The sequence below is a fragment of the Ceratotherium simum genome, chromosome 6 (genome assembly GCF_057802395.1).
Source record: "Ceratotherium simum simum isolate JZ-2026a chromosome 6, ASM5780239v1, whole genome shotgun sequence".
In the NCBI taxonomy this organism is placed as follows: domain Eukaryota; kingdom Metazoa; phylum Chordata; class Mammalia; order Perissodactyla; family Rhinocerotidae; genus Ceratotherium; species Ceratotherium simum.
This window is the reverse complement of record NC_141905.1, coordinates 27,665,275-27,687,624: the sequence shown is the minus strand read 5'-3', so window position 1 is coordinate 27,687,624 and position 22,350 is coordinate 27,665,275. Positions and strand designations below refer to the sequence as shown.

At 39.3% G+C, this 22,350-nt stretch overlaps 1 protein-coding gene across 4 annotated transcripts in view; it reads left to right on the top strand.

The window, feature by feature from the left end:
- ADK (adenosine kinase) overlaps nucleotides 1-22,350 on the top strand; it is a 539,838-nt gene that overhangs the window by 34,374 nt on the left and 483,114 nt on the right. For 3 of the 4 annotated variants that reach the window (XM_087432006.1, XM_087432005.1, XM_004426945.3), the window contains exon 1: nucleotides 7,640-7,802. The exons of the other annotated variant lie outside the window; for it this stretch is intronic. In XM_087432006.1, the coding sequence (XP_087288132.1) occupies nucleotides 7,789-7,802 (14 nt within the window). In that variant the 5' untranslated portion in view covers nucleotides 7,640-7,788. Of the gene's footprint in view, nucleotides 1-7,639; nucleotides 7,803-22,350 lie in introns of those variants that run through there. 4 annotated transcript variants of the gene reach the window in all.

Sequence of the window (22,350 nt, the reverse complement as noted above, 5' to 3'; positions counted from 1 at the left end):
CATGGCTGCACATCCTTCTAGTTGCTGTATGTGGGACACGGCCTCAGCATGGCCGGAGAAGCGGCGCGTCGGTGCGATCCCGGGATCCGAACCCGGGCCGCGAGCAGCAGAGCGCGCGCACTTAACCGCTAAGCCACAGGGCCGGCCCCAAGAAAAATTTTTTATATAGAAAATACACTTAATAAGATTACCAGCAAGACTTTGGGAAGGGCTATTCTTGATTCTTTGATGTCCTTCACACATTTTTATGTTAAAATGTCCTTTCTTTTATGAAATGATAGTGATATTCAATTGTATAGTTTAAAAATATGTTCTTGGCAGCATAAATAATTGGGAAGTACTGTTGTCCTGTACTTTTAGATTGAAGGTTTTCTTTGAATTTCAGAGATTTGTAGTTCACTGAAAATAAAGAAGCACTGTGTAGGTGTTCCTGGGAGGGAGTTTTGCTAAGAATTCTTACTAAAGTTCAGTCAATTAAATGTTATTATATTCTTCAAATTCTCCTGGGAAATAATTGTCAGGTTCCATTTAAAGATTATATTCTGTTTGAATATGTAATGTTAAAGTGAAATGTGACATAAGACTCTACGGATAATTAAAAGGAAATAAAAATAGTAGACCTCAATGGAGAATGTCTTTTGGCGAAAAGAGTTAATACATTTAGCAGTGTTTCTTTGAATAACCTTGTCCATAATGAAAGCTAACTAAAATTGCATGCTTTTTATTGCATTAAAACTGATCAGCAGCGGGCCGGCCCCGTGGCTTGGTGGTTAAGTGAGCGCGCTCCACTGCTGGCGACCCGAGTTCGGATCCCGGGCTCCCACCGGCGCGCTGCTTCTCCGGCCATGCTGAGGCCGCGTCCCACATACAGCAACTAGAAGGATGTGCAGCTATGACACACAACTATCTACTGGGGCTTTGGGGGGAAAAAATAAATAAATAAAATCTTTAAAAAAAAAAAAAAAAAACTGATCAGCTCTTTAGGGGCCAGCTCTGTGGCATAGTGGTTAAGTTCACTCCACTTTGGTGGCCCAGGTTCGTGGGTTCAGATCCCAAGATCGGACCTTCACCACTCATCAGCTATGCTGTGGCAGTGACCCACATCCAAATTAGAGGAAGATTGGCACAGATGTTAGCTCAGGGATAATCTTCCTCAAGCAAAAAAAAAGAGGAAGATTGGTGACAGATGTTAGCTCAGGGCGAATCTCCCTCAGCAAAATAAATAAATAAAATAATAATAATATAAAAAAACCCTGGTCAACTCTTTAAAAAACATCCCAGTTTGTATTGAGACACAAGTGGATGTTTTTTTCTTTCATTGTCCAATAAGAGCTGAAAGGGACTTAAGATGTCATCTATACCAAACTCCCTTATGTTTCAGATAAGGAAACTGATGGTCAAAGGGCATAACGTTTTTTGGTAGGTCCAGGATTAGAATTTCCATCTCCTTATTTCTAGATTCCTGAACTTTACACTATGGCATACTACTTATTTTAGGGAGACAATCTCTTTTTGGAGTATGATATGGATTGCTTTAAAAATATTATTTTATCAGTATTGTAATTCATATGAAATGAGGAGATGTATTTTTAAGTAACATGCAGGGAAGACATTCCACATTCAGTGTTGTGACAGCTGGCCTCTTAAAGGCTATGCAAAGTTCTAAAAGTGGTATTGTTACCACACAAAATTGGGGTTCTATGCCCAATGTGCGTAAACAAGCCAATTAATTATGGCATCAGCCTTTGGGAAAAGAGATCAGCTTTATTCTGTGAGATGGATCTGCTGGGAGAACAGGGGGCGTGTGCCCTCAGATCTGTCTCCCTGATTCAGGATCTGGGGCAAAATTTAAGAGGTTGGGGAGAACACGCTGGCATGTGGAAATGCTGGTGGGACAGGTTTTGATTGGTGGGCTTCAAGCATTTATGGTAAGGTTTTAAACATTTATGACAGGGTTCTAAACATTTGTGATGAGGTTCTAAACTTTTATGATAGGGTTCTGAACCTTTTTGATGAGGTCAGGAAGGAATTTTAACACTGAATCTTCCTGAATGAGGGACTCCTCCCTTCTGATAAGAGTCCAACTTTCAAGTTCCAGTTGTTTCCCTGTCCTTGGATTCCATGGGAAGGAGGCTCTTTGGTTCCTCTCTCATTTTAGGTCACGATTTCTTCTTTTGTGCGTGCTCTGGCTACGTGACTTTGCAGATTTCCTGAAAGGCAATTATTAATCACTCTGTTGATAAGAGATGGGGTCAGTTGAACTGGTCCTGGAAGGCCCATGGTTACAGTATTTACACTTCTAACTTTTGTCAAGTTAAGATTAAAAATTAACTAAGAAAATCATGAAGACATTTTATTTTTGTTATTTCTGTCTTAAGGAATCTTTATACATGAAAAGATGAGACGTTTATAAAATAAGCTCAATTCCCCCAAATATAAGGGTAGTTTTTGATGTTTGTGATTTAAAAAAATACAAGTTTTAAAGTTTTGTATTTTTAAACCATTTCAGAAAGATAATTAAAATTTAATAGAAAAATTTTATGCTAATAAAACCTATAGTAGGAAATTTATAAGCTAGATCAATATAAATAAGTAAAAATTATGCATAATCCCACTTTCCAGAGAAACCAATAATAACATTTTGGTGTGTTTCTTTCCAATCTCTTTTCTGTGCATGTATGGCATGTATTTTTTTTTGGTGAGGAAGACGCCCTGAGCTAACATCTGTTGCCAGTCCTCCCCTTTTTGCCTGAGGAAGATTGATGCTTACCTAACAACTGTGCCAATCTTCCTCTACTTTATTTATTTATTTATTTATTATTTTTTTTATAATTTTATTTATTTTTTTTCCCCCAAAGCCCCAGTAGATAGTTGTACGTCATAGTTGTACCTCCTTCTAGTTGTTGTATGTGGGACGTGGCCTCAGCATGGCCGGAGAAGCAGTGCGTCGGTACACTCCCAGGATCCGAACCCGGGCCGCCAGCAGCAGAGCGCGCACACTTAACTGCTAAGCCATGGGGCCGGCCCTTCCTCTACTTTATATATGGGATGCCAATGCAGCATGGCTTGATCTGAACCTTGCCTGGGATCTGAACCCGTGAATGCTGGACCGCTGAAGCAGAGCACATGAACTTAACCACTACACCACCGGGCTGGCCTAGCATGTATTTTTTTTTAACGCAGTCAAGATCATACTCTACATTCCTTTTGTTTGTTTTGCTTTTTTCATTTGACATTATATCATGAGCATTTTCTTAAGTCCTTAAAAATCTGTGGAAACGTTTTTATAGTAGCTCCATAACATTTGTCTGTAATTTATTTAACCATTACCCTATTTTTGGTTATGTAGGATATAATGAATTTTTTTGTGTGTGTGTGTGTGTGAGAAAGATCAGCCCTGTGCTAACATCTGCCAATCCTCTTTTTTTTTGCTGAGGAAGACTGGCCCCTGGGCTAACATCCATGCCCATCTTCCTCCACTTTATATGGGACGCCGCCACAGCATGGCTTGCCAAGCGGTGTGTCGGTACGCGCCCGGGGTTCTGAACCTGCGAACCCCGGGCTGCCACAGCGAAGTGCGTGCACTTAACTGCTTGTGCCACTGGGCTGGCCCCAAATTTTTGCTATTATTAATGCTGAAATGAATGACTGGGTATACAAATCTTTGTTCACATTGTTCTATTTTATTTATTATAGATGCCTAAAATGTGGAATTGATGACACATATTGCCAAAAAGCTTTCTAGAAATGTATTAATTTATATTCCCACTAACAATGTATGAAAGTGCTTGTTTTATTGCGCCCTTAACGACAAACTGTGTTTGAAGAGAATTTTGCTATTATTTTGGGGCTTGAAGCATTTGTTGAAATTAGTAGGGTGGGTCCACGTGTTTGTTATGCTATCCAGAGGCATTTAGCTATTTGGAGTTAGCTATCTGTTTGCTTTTATAGCAGCCGGCTAATGACATGATTAGATACAGTTGACAGAATATTTACTTATCCATCTTTCCAAGAGCAAACTATCTGACCTACTTATCTTGTTCAACTATTTAAATTGTAAGAAGGTTAATGAATGTTAAAAATTTCAACTGACCACTTTTCCCGAAAGTGAAAAGAATAGGGTTGAAATAAATTGCTTAAAAAATTGATCAAAAGAGCTTAAGTAGTAGTTACTCAGTAGCTGTCTGTGTGCGCACACGCATGTTGGGAAAGACAGCATGGAAGAGAGGGTAGGGAAAGATTAGAAAAACAGTGAGAAAGGCTGAGGAAAGAACGGTGCAGTGAATAAAAAGAACTTCTGCCTTTACCTGGAAAAACATGTCTTTACTTTTGTATCCCTACCTGATTGACTCTGGATGAATAATCACACATGAGCCCCGTTTGCTGAAATAACATTTTTGTGTCTCCACCTGCTGAAATGAACTGGCACCTAAATATATTTTAAAAGAATAAACTTTTGAAAGTTGTGTTAACTGATCGAGTAGAAAACATTTAAGGTTTTGATTGTTAGTTGCAAAGTGTCACTTATCAAAAATAAGTTGTTTTTTTAAAATCTTTGAATGTCATATGGCTTTGATTAAATATTTGAATATTGCAAACCCTTATCTTCCTTTAATGACATAGAATTTAATATATTCGTTAAAAAAATAAAGTTTCAAGTCTACATGTTATGCTACTAAAATTAGTTTTTTAAGAAAACTTTATTAAGGATCCCGGGCATGCACCGATGCACCGCTTCTCCGGCCATGCTGAGGCCGAGTCCCACGTACAGCAACTAGAAGGATGTGCAACTATGACATACAACTATCTACTGGGGTTTGGGGGGGAAAAATAAATAAATAAAGTTAAAAAAAAAAGTAGGAGTTACTAAAGTATTGTTAGGCATAAGTAAAAGTGCATTTTATTTTTCACAGGGCCAAGTTCATGTTAGCTTTCATATCATGCTTCCCAGAGATGTAATTTTAACTAGTCTGATCATAAGAAAGTAATAATCACACTATGTGGCAAGGACTCTATTAGACACTTTACTAGAATTAATTTTTAAGCTTCACAGTGCCCTGAAAAGCATGTAATGGGTAGACTAAGGGACAAATAGGTTAAGAACCAGCCCAAGGTCATGCAGTTTTGTAGGAAGTCAAGCAGGGGTTCCAAACCACATCTGTCTTGCTATCTTTACAACCTTGCTATTTTCCTTTACAATTGCTACTTAGCATGGCCCACAGACCAGAAGCAATTGGTGAGATCTGGGTACGTAAAGAATTACAAAATCTTGGCCACAGAGACCTACTGAGTCAAACCCTTATTTTAACAAGATCCCTCAAGTGATGTGTATGCATATTAAAGTTTGAGAAGCACCATACTACACCCCATACTAAAAAGTTACATTGAGGTTTTGAAATCCTGTGTAAAAGGATTATTCCTGGTTTGACCTTAGTTCATGTGGTTTATCTATTAACATTTTCCACAAGAGGAAGAGAGAAACTGTTGAATTAGTGTCTCCACCACTTCAAATTGATATCCTGCTGCTGCTTTGATTCATATCCTGTTTAATCCAGAGGAACAATTGACTAACTCTGCTTACGGACATTTGGTTAAAGTCTCCATCAGCCAAGAATAGCTCTGTTTATATCAGAGTTTACTCAGGGACGGAAAACATCAGATATATAGTCCATGGCCTCATTCTAGATAGGCATTTCCCAAATTAAAGAGACAATGCTGAAAAAAGCATTTTCAAAGGACACTTGAAATCTGTTGGAATATTTGATGTTTTAGATAGCAACGAATTACAAATCAGTATAAACTGATCTCCCTACTAATTTCATTTTGTGAACATTATTATTCTGTCAGTGGGGCAATGATAGGTAAGAAAAGAAGCAAGGATAACTTAGACAGTAGAACAGCACTGTCCAGTAGAACGATAATGCAAGATGCATATAATTTTATTTTTTTATAATTTTATTTATTTATTTTTCCCCCAAAGCCCCAGTAGATAGTTGTATGTCATAGCTACACGTCCTTCTAGTTGCTGTATGTGGTACATGGCCTCAGCGTGGCCGGAGAAGCAGTGCGTCCCTGCTCGCCCGGCATCCAAACCCCAGCGGCTAGCAGCGGAGCGAGCGCACTTAACTGCTAAGTCATGGGGCCGGCCCAAGATGCATATAATTTTAAATTTTCTAGTAGCCACATTAAAAAAGTAAAGAGAGTTTAAATTAACCTTAATATATCTTATTTAACCCAGTATAGCAAAATATTATTTCAACATTTAATCAATATAAAAATTATTACTGAGATATTTTATATATTGTTTTGCACTAAGTCTCGAAAAATCTGGCATGTATTTTATATTTACAGTGTCTGTTTGGATGCTAAATTTTCAACAGTTAAAAGGTGAAATGTAGTCCAATAAAAACGAAATTGTGTTTAATGGAAAAACATTTTACATTGCTTTGGTTTTAAAATTTAAATTAAAATTAAATAAAATTAAAAATTCATTTCTTTTGGTCACATTAGCCACATTTCAATATCACATGATGTTGGGTTGTGTTTCTGATGTAACTGATTTCAGACCTATGGAATTGATCACCATCCTTATTGTCAGTAAATGAATGCCACTGGAAGTTGTACTCTAATATAAATATTATTGTACAGAGAATTAATAGAGGAAATAAAAGCTATTGAGGTCATAAAGCGTTTACTGATTTTCCCCTTCCCATCCTTCCCGCAGTTGGAATTAATTTACTTGTTTATTATTAGTGGTTCAGAATCAGTTTCTTAACTCTTTACTCCACTAAATTGTAAGGTTAGGGCCAAGAGTTAGGGTCTTTCCAATTTTTTTTCCTATGGCATTAGATACGTGCTTCAGAGCGCTGCATACTTTTCAGGAAAGTGAGGTAGGTAATCTGACAATAAAGTGTGGCAAGCAGGATAGTCTGAGTGGGCTAGTTTGGCCCAGAGGTTTTAAAACTTTATTATGCGTACATGGATTACCTGGGAACTTGCTAAAAATACGAATGTCCGGGCCTCACCCTTCTAGATTCTGATTCACAAAGGTTACAGTGAGCCCGGAACACTTACATTAAATAAGTTGTTCTAAGTGTTTCTGAAGTCCCAGCACGTTTGAGGACCGTCGCACTCAGCAACTTACTTTTAAAGGCTGTGAGTTCGAATTTAACATATCGTGCTACTACTGCCACGTGTTCGAGTTTCAGGGGGTGAGGCTTCCCAGGCGGCTGCTGTTCTGCAGATGGGCTTGGCAGGCTGTTAAACCCTATCCCCGAAGATTGTCCTGATAGCGTCCCCGTCCCAAGTCCTGTTAAAGCAACCTGAGCTTGCCGAGGTAAACCGTGGCCGTGTGACTGACAAACCGGTTGCCAGTCGGGGCGGCCATTTTTGAGGCGGGCACCCAACCTCATGCCCCGTAATTTTCGCGAATGGGGGGAACGCTGTTACCAGGACTCAAGATGGCTACCGCGCTCGCTAGCCAGCCCGCTAGCCGGCGCGCCAGCAAGTCGGCACGAGATGCGCGGGCGGCTAACGCAGGCCCCCGGCGCCCAGGGATCATCTGAGGCCACCGGACCCGGGCGGAGCGCCCGCCCCCTCCGGGCGCGGCCAATCAGCGCGTGGGGCCGGCTCTGTGGGGGCCGCCCGCGCGCGTGGTGTGTGGGGACGCGCTCTTCGTCGCTGAGAGCCTGAGCAGAGGAGCAGTTGCTGTGGTACTTGCTGCTGCTGCCGGTGCGGACGCAGAACATCGGACGCGAGCGCTGTTGCGTGGGGCAGGAAGGTGAAGCCATGACGTCCGTCAGGTAATGAGAGAGGCGGCAGCCTAAGGTGCTCGTTTGTTGGGCGTTAGCCTCCCGACTGCATGAGAACTGTCGTCCCTTTTCTTGGATGGTGTGGAGCCTCCCCTGCCACCAGTCGCCTTCGTGTTGGAGGTTCTTTCTGCACTTTTCAGTTGGTCATTTCTACCTGCCTCAGAAGTTTTTGGGTCTGTGGCATATGGCGGAGCCCTGTAAGTAGCCGCACCGCTGAGGTGACTCTCGGCCAGATTCCAGGGTTTGAAGCTTGCTTGTGTGTGTAGTGGATTTTTCATGAAAAATGTAGCTACCTTTTCCCCCGAGGGGTGACCTGGGGCCTGAGGAAGTGTGACGTGCATCGTGTGTGTCCATGCTTGCATGTCGTGCCTTCTGACAGAACTTCGTTGGTGGCCATGTGCAGACCTGCAAAGTTGGCCTTTCTCTGATGCAGGTAGATTGCCCCCAGCTTGTGAAATTACATGTCCCCACAATGTTCGCTTATGACTGGAATTAGTAGTACTCTGGTACCCGAAGACCCAGATTTATCTACTTTTATCTAAGTCACAAGTGAAATGAGTTTTGTGAGATAGTGGGTATATATTGAAAGCGAAAGCAATAATCAGGAGACTTTTTGCCAACTGCGCATTTCCTGAGTTTTGAAGGGTTTTTTTGGTTAATGGCGACAGGATAATGGGCCTGTCCACTTTCTGTGCATAGCACTGACTGAAAGTTTGACTTCTGCTAATACAGCTATTTTTTTGTGTGTGTGTATGGGGAAGATCAGCCCTGAGCTAACATCTGCTAATCTTACTCTTTTTTCTGAGGAAGACTGCCCATCTTTCTCCACTTTATGTGGGATGCCGCCACAGCATGGCTTGACAAGCCGTGCGTTGGTGCGCGCCTGGGATCCGAACCCTGGCTGCCGCAGCGAAGCGCGCGCACTTAAGCGCTACGCCACCCAGCCGGCCCCAATACAACTATTTTTAAAGAGAGAGAAATTGACATATTTACCCAGTGTTTTGAACTGCCTCTTTTAAAGTAGACTTTGGCCTTCATTGTCCCAGAGAAAGGGAGGCCCCAGCACAAATATGAAGAGAATAAAATAAGTTAATTTTTGGTCTGTGAGCTTCCAGCAGCCTAAGTCCTGGTGATTTAACAGTTTCTCAGTGGTAATTTTGACTATGCAGTATTTAAGAAATGACTTGAGAACCTAACCCTCAGGTGAGATAAGGTAAGATACAGCTGTGCTGAATTTGGAAACATTTTCTGTTTCTTAAATTGCATAATCCTATACTAATGTAGACAAAGAATACTTACCTCATTATGCAGAAGGAGAAATTTAGATGCTGAAAGATGGAGACCCACATGAAAAGGTTTCACAGTAAGTTTTTTTGGGGACATATAAATCGAGCTTTTATGCTGACAGTATTTTAGGATGAATTAGGATTATGCTGTTAAACTGAGTTAATCCTCCCTGTCCCTAGTCTTACTCCCACTCTCGTCATGGCAGCCTGCTGCCAATTAGGAGTGTGGGTCAAATACTTTCTATGTTAAGAATCACTTCTTATGTGGACTCAATTTTAATTGACCATCGTCTTCCTGGCTACCGTTCAGTGGAGAAACACCCAAATCTAAAGCTTCTGCTGCTTGGCAAGTGACAACAGGATGCGTCTTTTTTTTGAGGAAGATTGGCCCTGAGCTAGCATCTGTTGCCAGTCTTCCTCCTTTTTTCTCCCCAAAGCCCCAGTAGATAGTTGTATGTCACAGTTGTACATTCTTCTGGTTGCCCTATGTCAGACGCTGCCTCAGCATGGCTTAATGAGTCGTTTGTAGGTCTGTGCCAGGATTGGAACTTGCGAACCCCGGACGGCCAAAGCAAAGACCTCCAACTTAATGGCTATGCTACCAGGCTGGCCGCCCGACAGGATGCGTCTTTTAATGTAGGAGTTGAGTGGTGGTTGTTTTCAAAAGACTTAAAGGTTGACACCAGCCTTATTTGACTTATTATGGAGGGATAGATAACTGCTAATAGTTAACATTTATGCTTGTTTCTTCAGATGTTAGTCTACCTTTTACATAGTCTTGAACTATAGTGACACAACTGGGAAAAAGATTTATAGATGTTATCTAAACCAGCTACCACATTTTATACCTGAGGAAACTAAGACCAAGAAAAGTTGAGTGCCTTGTGCACAATCACTTAGTGGCAGAGTTAGGAATTGAATCCAGATAGCCATGATCTAGTGCTTTGCATGATGCTTTTACAGAAACAGTATACTACTTAAATTTCCTGAAAAAGCTGCTTCTATGGACAAAAATTGGAAAGTATTGTGAGAGACAACTATAGTAACTCTTTTGCTTTCCTCTAATCCTCCAAGGAACTCGATAACTTAGGTTTAGGAGTAGGCAGGGAGACTATTGAAGTTGAAGCAATTCTGTATACTTGCGGTGACAGTTTTGAATGAATTGGTAATCCTATAGATACTAGCCAGTTCCCAGTGAGGACTGCATTTAATGCATTAGTTTTCACAGTCGTGATATTAGGCATGTTCCCATTTTGTGCCCAGTCTTAACAGTAGCCCAAAAGATAGGTATTATTTACCCGCTTTTACTGGTGAGGAGAGTGATTAAGGTCACAAATTATCAAAATATGACCTCACGTCCAATGTTGTTTTTTACACTACACTTAAAATAATTGTTGCTAAATATAGTAATATGTGACGCTTTCCAATGCCTGTGACAGAATATAGGATTGGAAACCAGTGAGGACCAGTGATCAACAAACCTGGGTTCTAGTTAAGGGTCTTTTTCTGAGTTACTGATCTTTTTCTCTTTCTTTTCTGGACTTTTTTTTAGTGAAATACTCAGTGATGGTGATACTAATATGTATCCCACAGTGTTGTTGGGTAGGTATGAAAGTTCTTTTAAATTTTAAGACCTTTTATAAATGCAGTATTCTCAACTTGTTAAAAGCAATTTGAGCCCCCTAGAGAATGGTGTCATCTCAAAAGAAATGTTTAAATCTTAAATTTTTAAACAGGAAGCAAACTTACCTAGATAATTCCCTCATTTTACAGTTGAAGAAACTGAAGCCAAGAGATATCGTGATTTGTTGAAGTTTACGCAGATAGTTGCATATCTTGAACTAGAACCCAGATCTCTAGATACTTGGTTCAATGCCTTTTCTAGTGTAGTATTCAACTATTAGAAATTCCTAAATAATGATTTAAATCAAAAGAGTTTTTTTAAAAAAACTTAAAGATCTTTGAATGGATTTGGCTGGAGATACTTCTCTGACTTTTATTATATGTATTCTACTCTACTACATCATTGCTGATGACGAGTCTAAATTTACAGCCTCTAAAACCAATTATCCTTGAAGAACCATTTGTATCCTTTATGTATATCACATTCCAACTGGTCTTCATTTGGGAAATGATAGAACATTTGACAAATTGATACTTTTGTAATTTTTAATTGGCCCAATAGGAAAGTTGATGCTTCAGTTAAATTCAGGAGACATAGGAAAATGTAGAATGTCAGAACTAGAAGAGAATCTTGGAGTGTATTTTGCTCTTTTTCTTTATATGGACTTTGAGGCCCAAAGTGAGGTGATATGTCCTGGTTAGGCAGTGGTAGAGCTTAAGATAGAACTTAGGTCTTCTTTTTTTTTTTTCAAAGCTATTCTTTTGGTTGTGTGTGTTTTGTTTTTTTTGTGAGGAAGTTTAGCCCTGAGCTAACATCCATTGCCAGTCCTCCTGTTTTTGCTGAGGAAGACCAGCCCCAGGCCAACATCTGTGCCTATCTTCCTCCACGTTATATGGGACGCTGCCACAGCATGGCTTGACAAGTGGTGCGTCGGTACACGCCTGGGATCTGAACCCTGGGCCGTCACAGCGGAACGTGTGCACTCAACCAATACAGCACCAGGTCAGCCCCAGAACTTAGGTCTTCTGACTCCTACTTTATGTACTTTTCACTGACCAACACTATTTCAAAATATCCCTATAAATATTGCCTGTTTTCCTAACATCAGTGTCTAGTCTGGTTTTGGGCATTGCTTATAGGTTGAGTTTATGCCAGGAAAGACTGGGAAAATGAGGTAGGGAGACAGGGAGAGTAATTGCTATGGAGTAGAGGAGGCCTATTCTTTGGCCTGCCCAGACAGGTCAGATTTGGTTTACGTCTTTTCTGGGAATCTACATGATTGTGCCCTACATGATGATTCTGAAACCGCTTCTGTGGGTTAGGCCTACATTGGAAAATTTGTGTGGGCTGTGGGTGGGGTTCTGGGATGTTTTTTTCCTAACACTCAAATCTTTTTGAGGTGCGTCCAATATGATCTGCCAAGCCACTCAGATGGAGAACATTCATATGGAGACTAAAATCGGGCAAAGATTGAAACTGCCTTACTTTGTTGAGTTGATTTCTTTAGAGCCTTTAAGGAGAATTTTCAAACTCGTTTCAGGACCTGTGTCTTTTATAAGAATTGTAAATTTCAGATTACTTCACAAACTTTATGCTGTGGGACTTCTTAGTGAGGCAAATGAGCTTTTAAAAATAAAATTAAATTGTTTCATTTATGAAATATTTTGAAGAACTAAAACAGGAATGCTTTTCTTACAGAACTGTGCAATGTTGTCAGCTGTTAATGCTCATATTTATAAATAGGTCATCTTTGTTTGAAAAAGCATACAGGGTTTTCTAACTCCAAATCTTTCCAGCCACAATATTGCTACATTAAGCAGAACTGTCAAAGATAAAATGGAACCAAAATGGTTGTCTAGACTCTTTGAATGTTAACCCTTTCCTGTAACACTGGTTAACAATCATCTCTTTACCTCTTCATATCTACTTGGTTTTAAATTATTTAAAAAAAAATACTGTAATAAAACATAAGTATGGCTTCTTATTTTCAGAGAGAAAAGCTAGCTTATAAAAAGGATGAACATATGTCCCAGTTTGCCCAGGATGATCCTGGGTCATGCCTGTTATCCTGGTGTAATTATTAATAGCTCTTCTTTTACTCTCAAAAGTGTCCTGTTTGGATAATAAATTTTCTGGCCACCTGCTTATACACTACGATAATTTTGTTGTAATATATTTTGGTCATTGAAATGTTCTTTGAGGGGCCAGCCCCATGGCTTAGCGGTTAAGTGCGCGCGCTCTGCTGCTGCCGGCCCAGGTTCGGATCCCAGGCGCGCACTGACGCACCGCTTCTCCGGCCATGCTGAGGCCGCGTCCCACATACAGCAACTAGAAGGATGTGCAACTATGACATACAACTATCTACTGGGGCTTTGGGGGAAAAAATAAATAAATAAATAAAATTATAAAAAAAAAAAAAAAGAAATGTTCTTTGAAGTAGGACCATAAGATAATGGAATATTTGCCTATTTGGGCTAGATTTGGTTATTTTTCATTGGTCATTTCTATTGTATTAAGAGTTGTGAGTGTCTAAATGTAGTATATTGAACAAGAAAGCACGTTATTTGAAGTTAGGAATCATTTATTTGTTGTCTAACCTTTAGCAGTTTATAAAACCTTTCTAAACTTCTTGTTTCTGTTAAACAGAGATAATAGCAATACTTATCCCATAGGTTTATTGTGAGGATTTAAAGGTGATAACATATAAAAATGCTTTATAAGCTGCAAATTGCTATATAAATTTTAGTCATTATTATGTCACACATGTGCTCCTGAAAATTGAATTTAAAATGAATAATTTTATCTCATTTAGGGGAACTTGCTATTTAACAGAGTATAGACAATCTTTTAGAAGTGTTTTACTGTAATGGGGAGCAAGTAAATAATAGTACTTGGAGGGGCCGGCCCCGTGGCTTAGCGGTTAAGTGCGTGCGCTCCGATGCAGGCTGCCCGGGTTCGGATCCCGGACGCGCACAGACGTACTGCTTCTCCGGCCATGCTGAGGCCGCGTCCCACGTACAGCGACTAGAAGGATGTGCAACTATGACTTACAACTATCGCTTGGGGCTTTAGGGGAAAAATAAATTAAAAAAAAAAAAAAATAATAGTACTTGGAGATATATGTGGAGTTGAGGCTTTTTTGAGGGCGAATCTGAAATTTCAACATATTTGTATGCTGAAAAGAATGATCCAATAGAAAGCCAAAAAATAGATGATGCTGGACAGAGGGAAGAGATCATTTCCTTGAGTATGCAAGAATGCATAGGATCTAGAATATAATAGAAGGATTGGCCTTACATAGCCTAAGGGACACAAATATTTCCCTAGTCTGTTCACTTAAAAAAAATGCCAACAATATAATTTACATACAGTAAAATTACAGATCTTATATATTTATTATATATATATATTTGTGTAAATACCACCCAGGTTAACATACAAACACGTTCATCTCCCCGGAAAGTTTTCTCCTGCCTCTTTTCAAAATCAATCCCACTCCTTGCCCCACCCAGGCAACCATTTTCTGACTTCTGTCAGTAGAGATAAGTTTTGCCTATTCTAGAACTTCATATAAATGGAATCATACAGTAAGTACTCTTCGTGTCTGATTACTTTTGTTCAGTAATAATTTTGAGATTCATCCATTTTGAGGTGTGTATTAGTAGTTTGTTTTCATTGCTGAGTAATAGTCCATTATATGGGAATAGCAACAATTCTCCGGTTGATGGGTTTTGAGTTGTTCTAGTTTTTGGTTACTATTAGGAAAGCTGCTATCAACATTTTTGTGGACTTGGGTAAATACCTAGGGGTGGAATTGCTGTGTTCTAGGGTAGACGTATTTTTAACTTTAGAAACCACCAAACTGTTTTCCAAAATGGAAAACTGAACACATTTGACATTCCTACCAGTGCTATTATAAGCGTTCCTCTTATTCTGAATTCTTTTTTTTTTTTTTTAAAGATTTTATTTATTTTATTTTTTGCCCCCAAAGCCCCAGTAGATAGTTGTATGTCATAGCTGCACACCCTTCTAGTTGCTGTATGTGGGACTCGGCCCCAGGATGGACAGAGAAGTGGTGCCTCAATGCGCACCCGGGATCCGAACCCGGGCTGCCAGCATCGCAGCGCGCACACTTAACCACCAAGCCACAGGGCCGGCCCTTATTCCGAATTCTTGACAATGTTTGGCATTTTTGTTTTAGCCGTTCTGGTGAGTGTGTAGTTATATTTTTTTGTGGTTTTAGTTAGCGATTCCTTGATGGCTAATGATATTGTGATTATAGGTCATTTGCTTATCTTTCTTTTGAACTGTCAGTTCAAGTTTTTTCCCTATATTTTGATTGAGTTATCTTTTTGTTGCTGATTTGTAGTTCTTTTTATGTTCTGGATACAAGTTATATGTCAGATTTTACAGACACACATGTACATATGTAGCAGATATTTTTTTCCCTGTCTGATCCATGCCTTTCCATTTTCTTTGTTTTTTTTTTTTTTTTGTGAGGAATATCAGCCCTGAACTAACATCTGCCAATCCTCCTCTTTTTGCTGAGGAAGACTGGCCCTGGGGCTAACAACTGTGCCCATCTTCCTCCACTTTATATGGGACACCGCCACAGCATGGCTTGACGAGTGGTACGTCGGTGGGCACCCGGGATCTGAACCCCGGGCTGCCGTAGCGGAGCTCGCGCACTTAACTGCTACACCACTGGGCCGGCCCCTCCGTTTTCTTAATGTCTTTTGGAAGCAGAAGTTTTAAATTTTGGTGAAATCGAGTTCACTGATTTAATTTATTTTATTTTATGCTTGTTGCCTTTTGTGTTCTTAGAAATCTTTCCTTACCCCTATCTCGTAGTTGTGAAACTATTCTCTTATGTTTTCTTCTAGAAACTATAGTATTATCACATTTAGATCTATGACCGATCTTAAACTAATTTTTTGCTATGGTGTAAGGGTTTCTCAATCAATCGATTAGATAGGTATAGGTCTTTTCCTGGACTCACTATTCTGATCCATTGATCTATTTGTATGTTGTTATGCCAATACCATACTGTCTTAATTATTGTAGCTTTGTAAGATTGGTATTGTTTCTTTACATTTTTGATGGAATTCCTCAATGAAGACATCTGGGCCTGGATTGTTTTTTGGGTGAAAAGGCGGAAGGTTTTAAATTACAGATTCAGTTTCTTTAACTGATATGTGATTATTCAGATTTTCCATTTTTTCCTGTGTGAGTTTTGGGAAGTTGCATTTTAAAAAAAATTTACTCTAAATTGTTGAATAGTTATAAAGTTGCACATAATATTCCCTTAGTATCCTGTTATTGCCTGTAGGAACTGTTTTATGTCCCCCCTTTCATCCCTCATATTGCTACCTTTTTTTTCCTTTTCAACTTTTTTGGATCAGTCTTGCTAGGGGTTTATCAATTGTATTAGTCTTTTCAAAAACTCAGATTTTGGTTTTGTTGAACTTCTATTTTGGTAATATGTTTTCTATTTCATTTATTTTTGCTCTCATCTTATTTCCTTGCTTCTATTCTTTTGGATTTAATTTGTTCTTTTTCTAGTTTTTTTGAGTTAGAAGTTTACATCACTGATTGTAAACCTTTCTTGTTTTCTAATATATGCATTTCATTTATAAAATGTTCCCCTCTGCATACTTCTTTAATTGAATCATACAAATTTTGATATGTGTGTTTAGTTCAAATTATTTTCAAATTTCGATTGTGATTTCTCTGATCCATAGGTTATTCAGAAGTTAATTATTTATTTTGTAATTATTTGGGGATTTTTTAGTTATTTTTAAAAATTGTTTTTCAATTTAATTCCATGATTGGAGAATATATTGTTTATACATTGTAAGAACATCTGTATGTGTATACAGAGAATGTATTGTCTATGATTTCAGTCCTTTGATACCTACTGAGATTTGTTTTATCTCAGTAAAATAGCCTGTGGTCTATTTTGGTGAATGTTAATGTGTTTTTGAAGTCTTTAATTTTGCTCAGCAATATTTTCAGGTTTTAGTGTAGATGTTTTGGCATCTTTCGTTCAATAAATGAATATTGCAGTTGTTGGGTGTAGTTTTCTATAAATACCAATTAGATCAAATAGTTTAATTGTTTTATTTACTTAATTATTGCTAATTATTATTATCATTTGAGATATAATTCACATACCTTAAAATATACCATTTTAAACTGTACACCTCAGTGGTTTTTAATATATTCATAGGTTGTGCAGCCATTCACCACTGTCTAATTCCAGGACATTTTCATCACCCCAGAATGAAACCTCATGCCTGTTAGCAGTCAGTCTCCATTTCTCCCACTCATCCCCTGGCAACCCCTAATCTACTTAGTCTCTGCGAATTTGCTGTATTCTGGACATTTCGTAAGTGGAATCATGTAATATTTGGGCTTTTGTCTCTGGCTTCTTTCACGGAGTATAATATTTTCAAAGTTGATCTGTGTTATTGCATGTATCAGTATTTAATTCCTTCTTATAGCTGAATAATATTCTGTTGTATGTGTATACCACATTTTGTTTATTCATCAGGTGATGGATATTTTTATTTCCACTTTTTGTCTGTTATGAATAATGCTACTATAAACATTCATGTACAAGTTTTTGTGTTGTCACATGTTTTCATTTCTTCTGGGTATATACTTAGGAGTGGAATTACTGGGTCATATGGTAATTTTATGTTTACCTTTTTGAGGAACTGCCAAGCTATTTTCTAAGCTGGCTGCATTATTTTATATTTACAACAGCAGTGTATGAGGATTCCAATTTCTCTACATTCTTGCCAATACTTATTTCTCCCAATCTTTGCCGAGAGGCTCTATGTACTTGTTGAGGCATACGTTCAACACTCAGCCAGGCTTACAACTCTGCTATGGCCTTTATTTCCTGCTTGTGCAGAGTCTCATGCTCAGAGATGATTGCTTAGGACCTTTTCAGGTCTTTCTTGATCATGCCCACAGCTCTGGGCACATGTATGTGGCCTTCTAGATTCTCAGGAATATTCAGAATTTTTTAAAACCCTTTATGGACATCTCATGCCCCCAGTGTTCCTTTTAAGTATTTTGGTTAGCTTGTTGTTTACCCTAACTGCTCCGGACAGCTGGGATGTTAAACAATTACAGCTGATTGTTTTTGACAAACGCCCCTGGGAGAAAAGGCTGCTGGACTGGGCAAGCTCTGATTTGGGTCCAATAATGAGAAGCTGTGGGAGTAGGGTTTTTTAGGGAACTGCCAGTAAGCTCAAATAATAGCAGTTCTCTGAAAATGGGGCTTTGAAAGAGCTCCAATCCTGTTCTGACCCCTCCAGTGGCTGCCAGGCTTCTGGTTTTCACTGTGTTAGTGGTGAAAACCACTAACTGTTAGTGGGCTGTTACTTTTTAAGGCTATCTTGGAGCTGGGAGAGGGGGACGGGAATAGGGCAAGTTAAAATGCCACAAAGCTTGCTGTTTTTTACTGCGATTCAGCCATTTTTTAAAAATAAGTGCTCCTCAGATTGTTGCAAGCCTTTGGTTAATCTTCAGAGTTCTGAGAAAGTTGATTTTGACATTTTCTGCTAGTGTTTTTGTTGCTTTTATGGAACAGAGGGTTTTTGGAGGCCCTTGTTCTGCCATTCCTGGTGATGTCATCCCAATTGTTTTTTTAAATATTTTTCTATATCCTTTTTCTTTCTTTTAAAATACTTTACAACTCACAAGACGTTGCAAAAATAGTACAGAGAGTTCCTGTGCACTCTTCACCCAACTTCCCCCAATGGTAAATCTTACATAACCATAGTATATTACCAAAAACAGAAAATTGATGTTGGTATAGTACTATTAAGTTGATTAGAGATGTTATTAGAATTTCACCAGTTTTTGCATACACTGTTTTTTATTGGGTGGTCGTATGTATAGTTCCATGAAATTTTGTCATGTCCAGATTTGTGTCACCATTAACACAATTAGGGTACTAAACTGTTCTATTACCACAAAGAAACTGCTTTGTGTTATCCATTATGGTCACACCCTTCTCCCAGCCTTAACCCCGGGCAACTACTGATCTGTTCTCCATTAATGTAATTTTGTCACTTTGAGAGTGTTATATAAATGGAATCATACAGTGTGTAACACGTAGATATGGGTTTTAGTTTCCCTCAGCATAATGCCTTTGAGATCCATCCAAGTTGTTGTATCACAGTTCCTTCCTTTTTATTGCTGTTAGTCCATTGTATGAGTGTACCATAGTTTGCTTACTTTTTCACCTGTTGAAGGACATTTGGAGTGTTTCCAGTTTTTTACTGTTACAAATAAAGCGGTTATGAGCATTTGTGTACAGGTTTCTGTGTGAACTTAAGTTTTCGTTTCTCTAAGATACTATCTAGTAGTGTGAGTCTTACTTATTTTTGTGTCTGTCTGTTCTACCAATTATTGAAAGAGGGGTGTTAAAATTAACTGAGATTGTGCATTTATCTTTCTTTTGTTTCTCTCCAGTTTTTCCCCCAAGTATTTTGGCACCATAGTGTAAGTAAACATTTTTGCTGGCCAGAGAGCTAATCAACAGTAAAATTTCAAGAGCTAAGACAAATTTTTCTCAGGAACTTTTACTCTAATAATTATGTCAGTGCATAAAATTTGTTAGCTATCCAACAAAATAATAATTATAGTATAGGTTTATGTTGGCCAGAGGCCTGAATTATGAGACTTGAAAAAATTACTGACCAAAAAAAAGGGTCATTCAGAATCTTTCATCCTAGCCTCCATTCCAGGAAAAAACACTAACATTTGGAACAAAACAGTAATCCCAGTGCGGGTCAGTCATAGTTTTTGGCCATAGACCGGACCCCATCTTGTTCACATCTAGCAGAACAAGATCAAAATGAATGTTTACTTACATAGTATCTTCATCATTTAAGAAGGGTAATATATGTCTTAGTATTTACTGGCCTGGATACTAGTTTATATGTGTTTGTATTTAAGAAACTAGCCATTTTAAAGAATTAGTGTTTTTAACAGAGTTAATTTGCTATATTAGAATGAAGTCATATAGTAGTTTCTCAGTTACCTACAATGACGGAGAGGAAAACCTGACATGAGTAGTTTAAAGTCATTTGCTTTTGGAAATAATTGTATAGTTTTTATTTAACTTTCTGTATGAAGATACCTCTTATGTGCTACTTTAAATTCCATTGTCCCACCCTCTCACACTAGCCACCGTTGCTGCAACAGGTTCCACACAGGCTTCGGATAATTACAACCTGACAGCATCTTTCATCAGGGCTCATGCTGTGTACTTCTTGCAGTGGGGAACAGTAGTCATTGTATAAATTCTTTCTCTTTTGTCCTTTAGACAGGGATCTCTGAAGCACATTTCATGAAGTTTCCTGAAAAGTTTGATCAACAGTTACTTGTAGTGGTGGGAATGAGCAATATCACCTGCAATCATGGCCAACTCAATAACACTTTTTTTTTTTTTGTGAGGAAGATCGGCCCTGAGCTAACATCTACCAATCCTCTTCTTCTTCTTCTTCTTTTTTTTTTGCTGAGGAAGACTGGCCCTGGGCTAACATCCATGCCCATCTTCCTCTACTTTATATGGGACGCTGCCACAGCATGGCTTGACAAGCAGTGCGTCGGTGCGCGCCCAGGATCTTAACCGGCGAACCCTGGGCTGCCGCAGCGGAGTGGGCGCACTTAACCCCTTGCGCCACTGGGCCGGCCTCAATAGCGCATTTTTATAGGCTTTTCCTCCTTCCTTGTTTTATTCCCTTATCCCTCACTCCTGCTTTTCTGAAATCACTTTTCAAATAAATTCCCTGCTTATAAGCCTTTGTCTTGGGATCTGCTTTTGGGAGAACCTAGCCTAAGACACCATCCTTTATTTTATTTTACTTTATTTTTTTAATGTTTACCAGTTCATTTTAAAGGCTACAACTCAGGAACAGCCAAATGGAAGAGATGCATAGGGCAAGTCCAACATGTGGGTTTTCCAACACCACCAAGCAGTTAACTCAATTGTGACACTATCTACCTGGAGATACCATTAGATCCCATGTGTTAAGGGCTCAGTCCCACAAGACTGCCCCCTCCCCCACATCATATGCCAATTGCAAGTCCAGGTTGTCATCTGTGCTCCTGACCAAACAGCTATAGATCAGAGATTCCCGGGACCCCCTCCTTGGGTTCAATTAATTTGCTAGAGGGGCTCCCAGAACTCAGAGAAACATTTTACTTGCTGTTTTACTAGTACTAGTAAAGTATTAGTACTATTAGTAAGTACTGTTTTACTTACTAGATTATTATTGTCAAATGACAAAACTAAAACAATTTAGTAACGATTTTGATGTCCTTTATTCAAAGGAAAACAATGCATAAATTGGGGAGTACAGTGCCTCACAAGCAATGGAGCGCTCTTCCCAAGGGATTTTGGGAAAGAGCAAGTTTTACAGAGTGTTAGAAGGGGGCAAAGCAGAAACAGAGCGTGATTGGCTGGGGTTGCATATTTGACCTTATTTAGAAAGATCAAGGAAGAAGGAAATAAGTATAGAGTTGCTTTGGTGTTTGGGGAGTAGCAGACTGGATGTACTCTGTTTATGGTCAAGTGGACCATATATAGAAACATGAAACCTTGGTTTGATGATGGAGCACTCTGAGCAGGAGTGGCTCCATCTTTGGCCTAGAAATTTATTTCAACATTTTAAAAAGATATAACTCAAGAACAGCCAGATGGAAGACATGCATAGAGCAAGGTATGTGGGAAGGAACAAGAGCTTCCATGCTCTGCGCATGAGCCACTCTCCCCAAATCTCCATGTGTTCATCAACCTGGAAGCTCTCTGAACCCCGTCCTTTTGGGTTTTTATGGAGGCTTCATTACATAGACACGATTGATTAAATCATTGACCACTGGTGATTGAACTTGGTCTCCAGGCCTTCTCTCCTCCCTGGAGGTGGGGGTGAGGGTTGGGGGGTGGGACTGAAAATTCCAATCCTCTAATCACCAGGTTGATTCCCCTTACAACCAGCCCTCATCCTTAGGTTTCCTAGGGGCTTTCCAAAGTCACCTCATTAACCTCACAAAAGACGCCCTTATTCCTCTCCTCACTTAGGAAATTCCGGAGGTTTTAGGAGCTTGGTGCCAGGAATGGGATGAAGACCAAATATATATTTCTTATTATAAAGCGCAATATCTGTAGGGGAGGAAGAACTATTCCTTTACCCTCTAGGTCCTTCTGGCTCATCTAAGAATTAAATTGACGTGAGACAGAATAACAGGAGAAAATCAAACAAAGTTTAATAACATGTGTACATGGGAGAAACCCAGGAATACTGAGTAACTCGCCAACGTGGCCGAAGCCACCACCTTCAATACCATCTTCAGCTAAAGACAAAGAAGGGTGTTGGGGGTAGTGGTTTGGGACTTCAAAGGGAGGGAAGGCAATTTACATGGAGGTGGAAAAGCAATGTTTGATAAACAAATGTTTGCTGGGCCATCTATAGACAATGTGACCTGGGATCTGCTTAGCAAGGATCCTCCCAGTCTATTATACCCAGAGTTATCGATGGTGATGGCCTGTCCTGGGGACAGGCTGTCTATCTTAAGTTCTTTTAGGCAGTTAGGGGGAAGGTCAAAG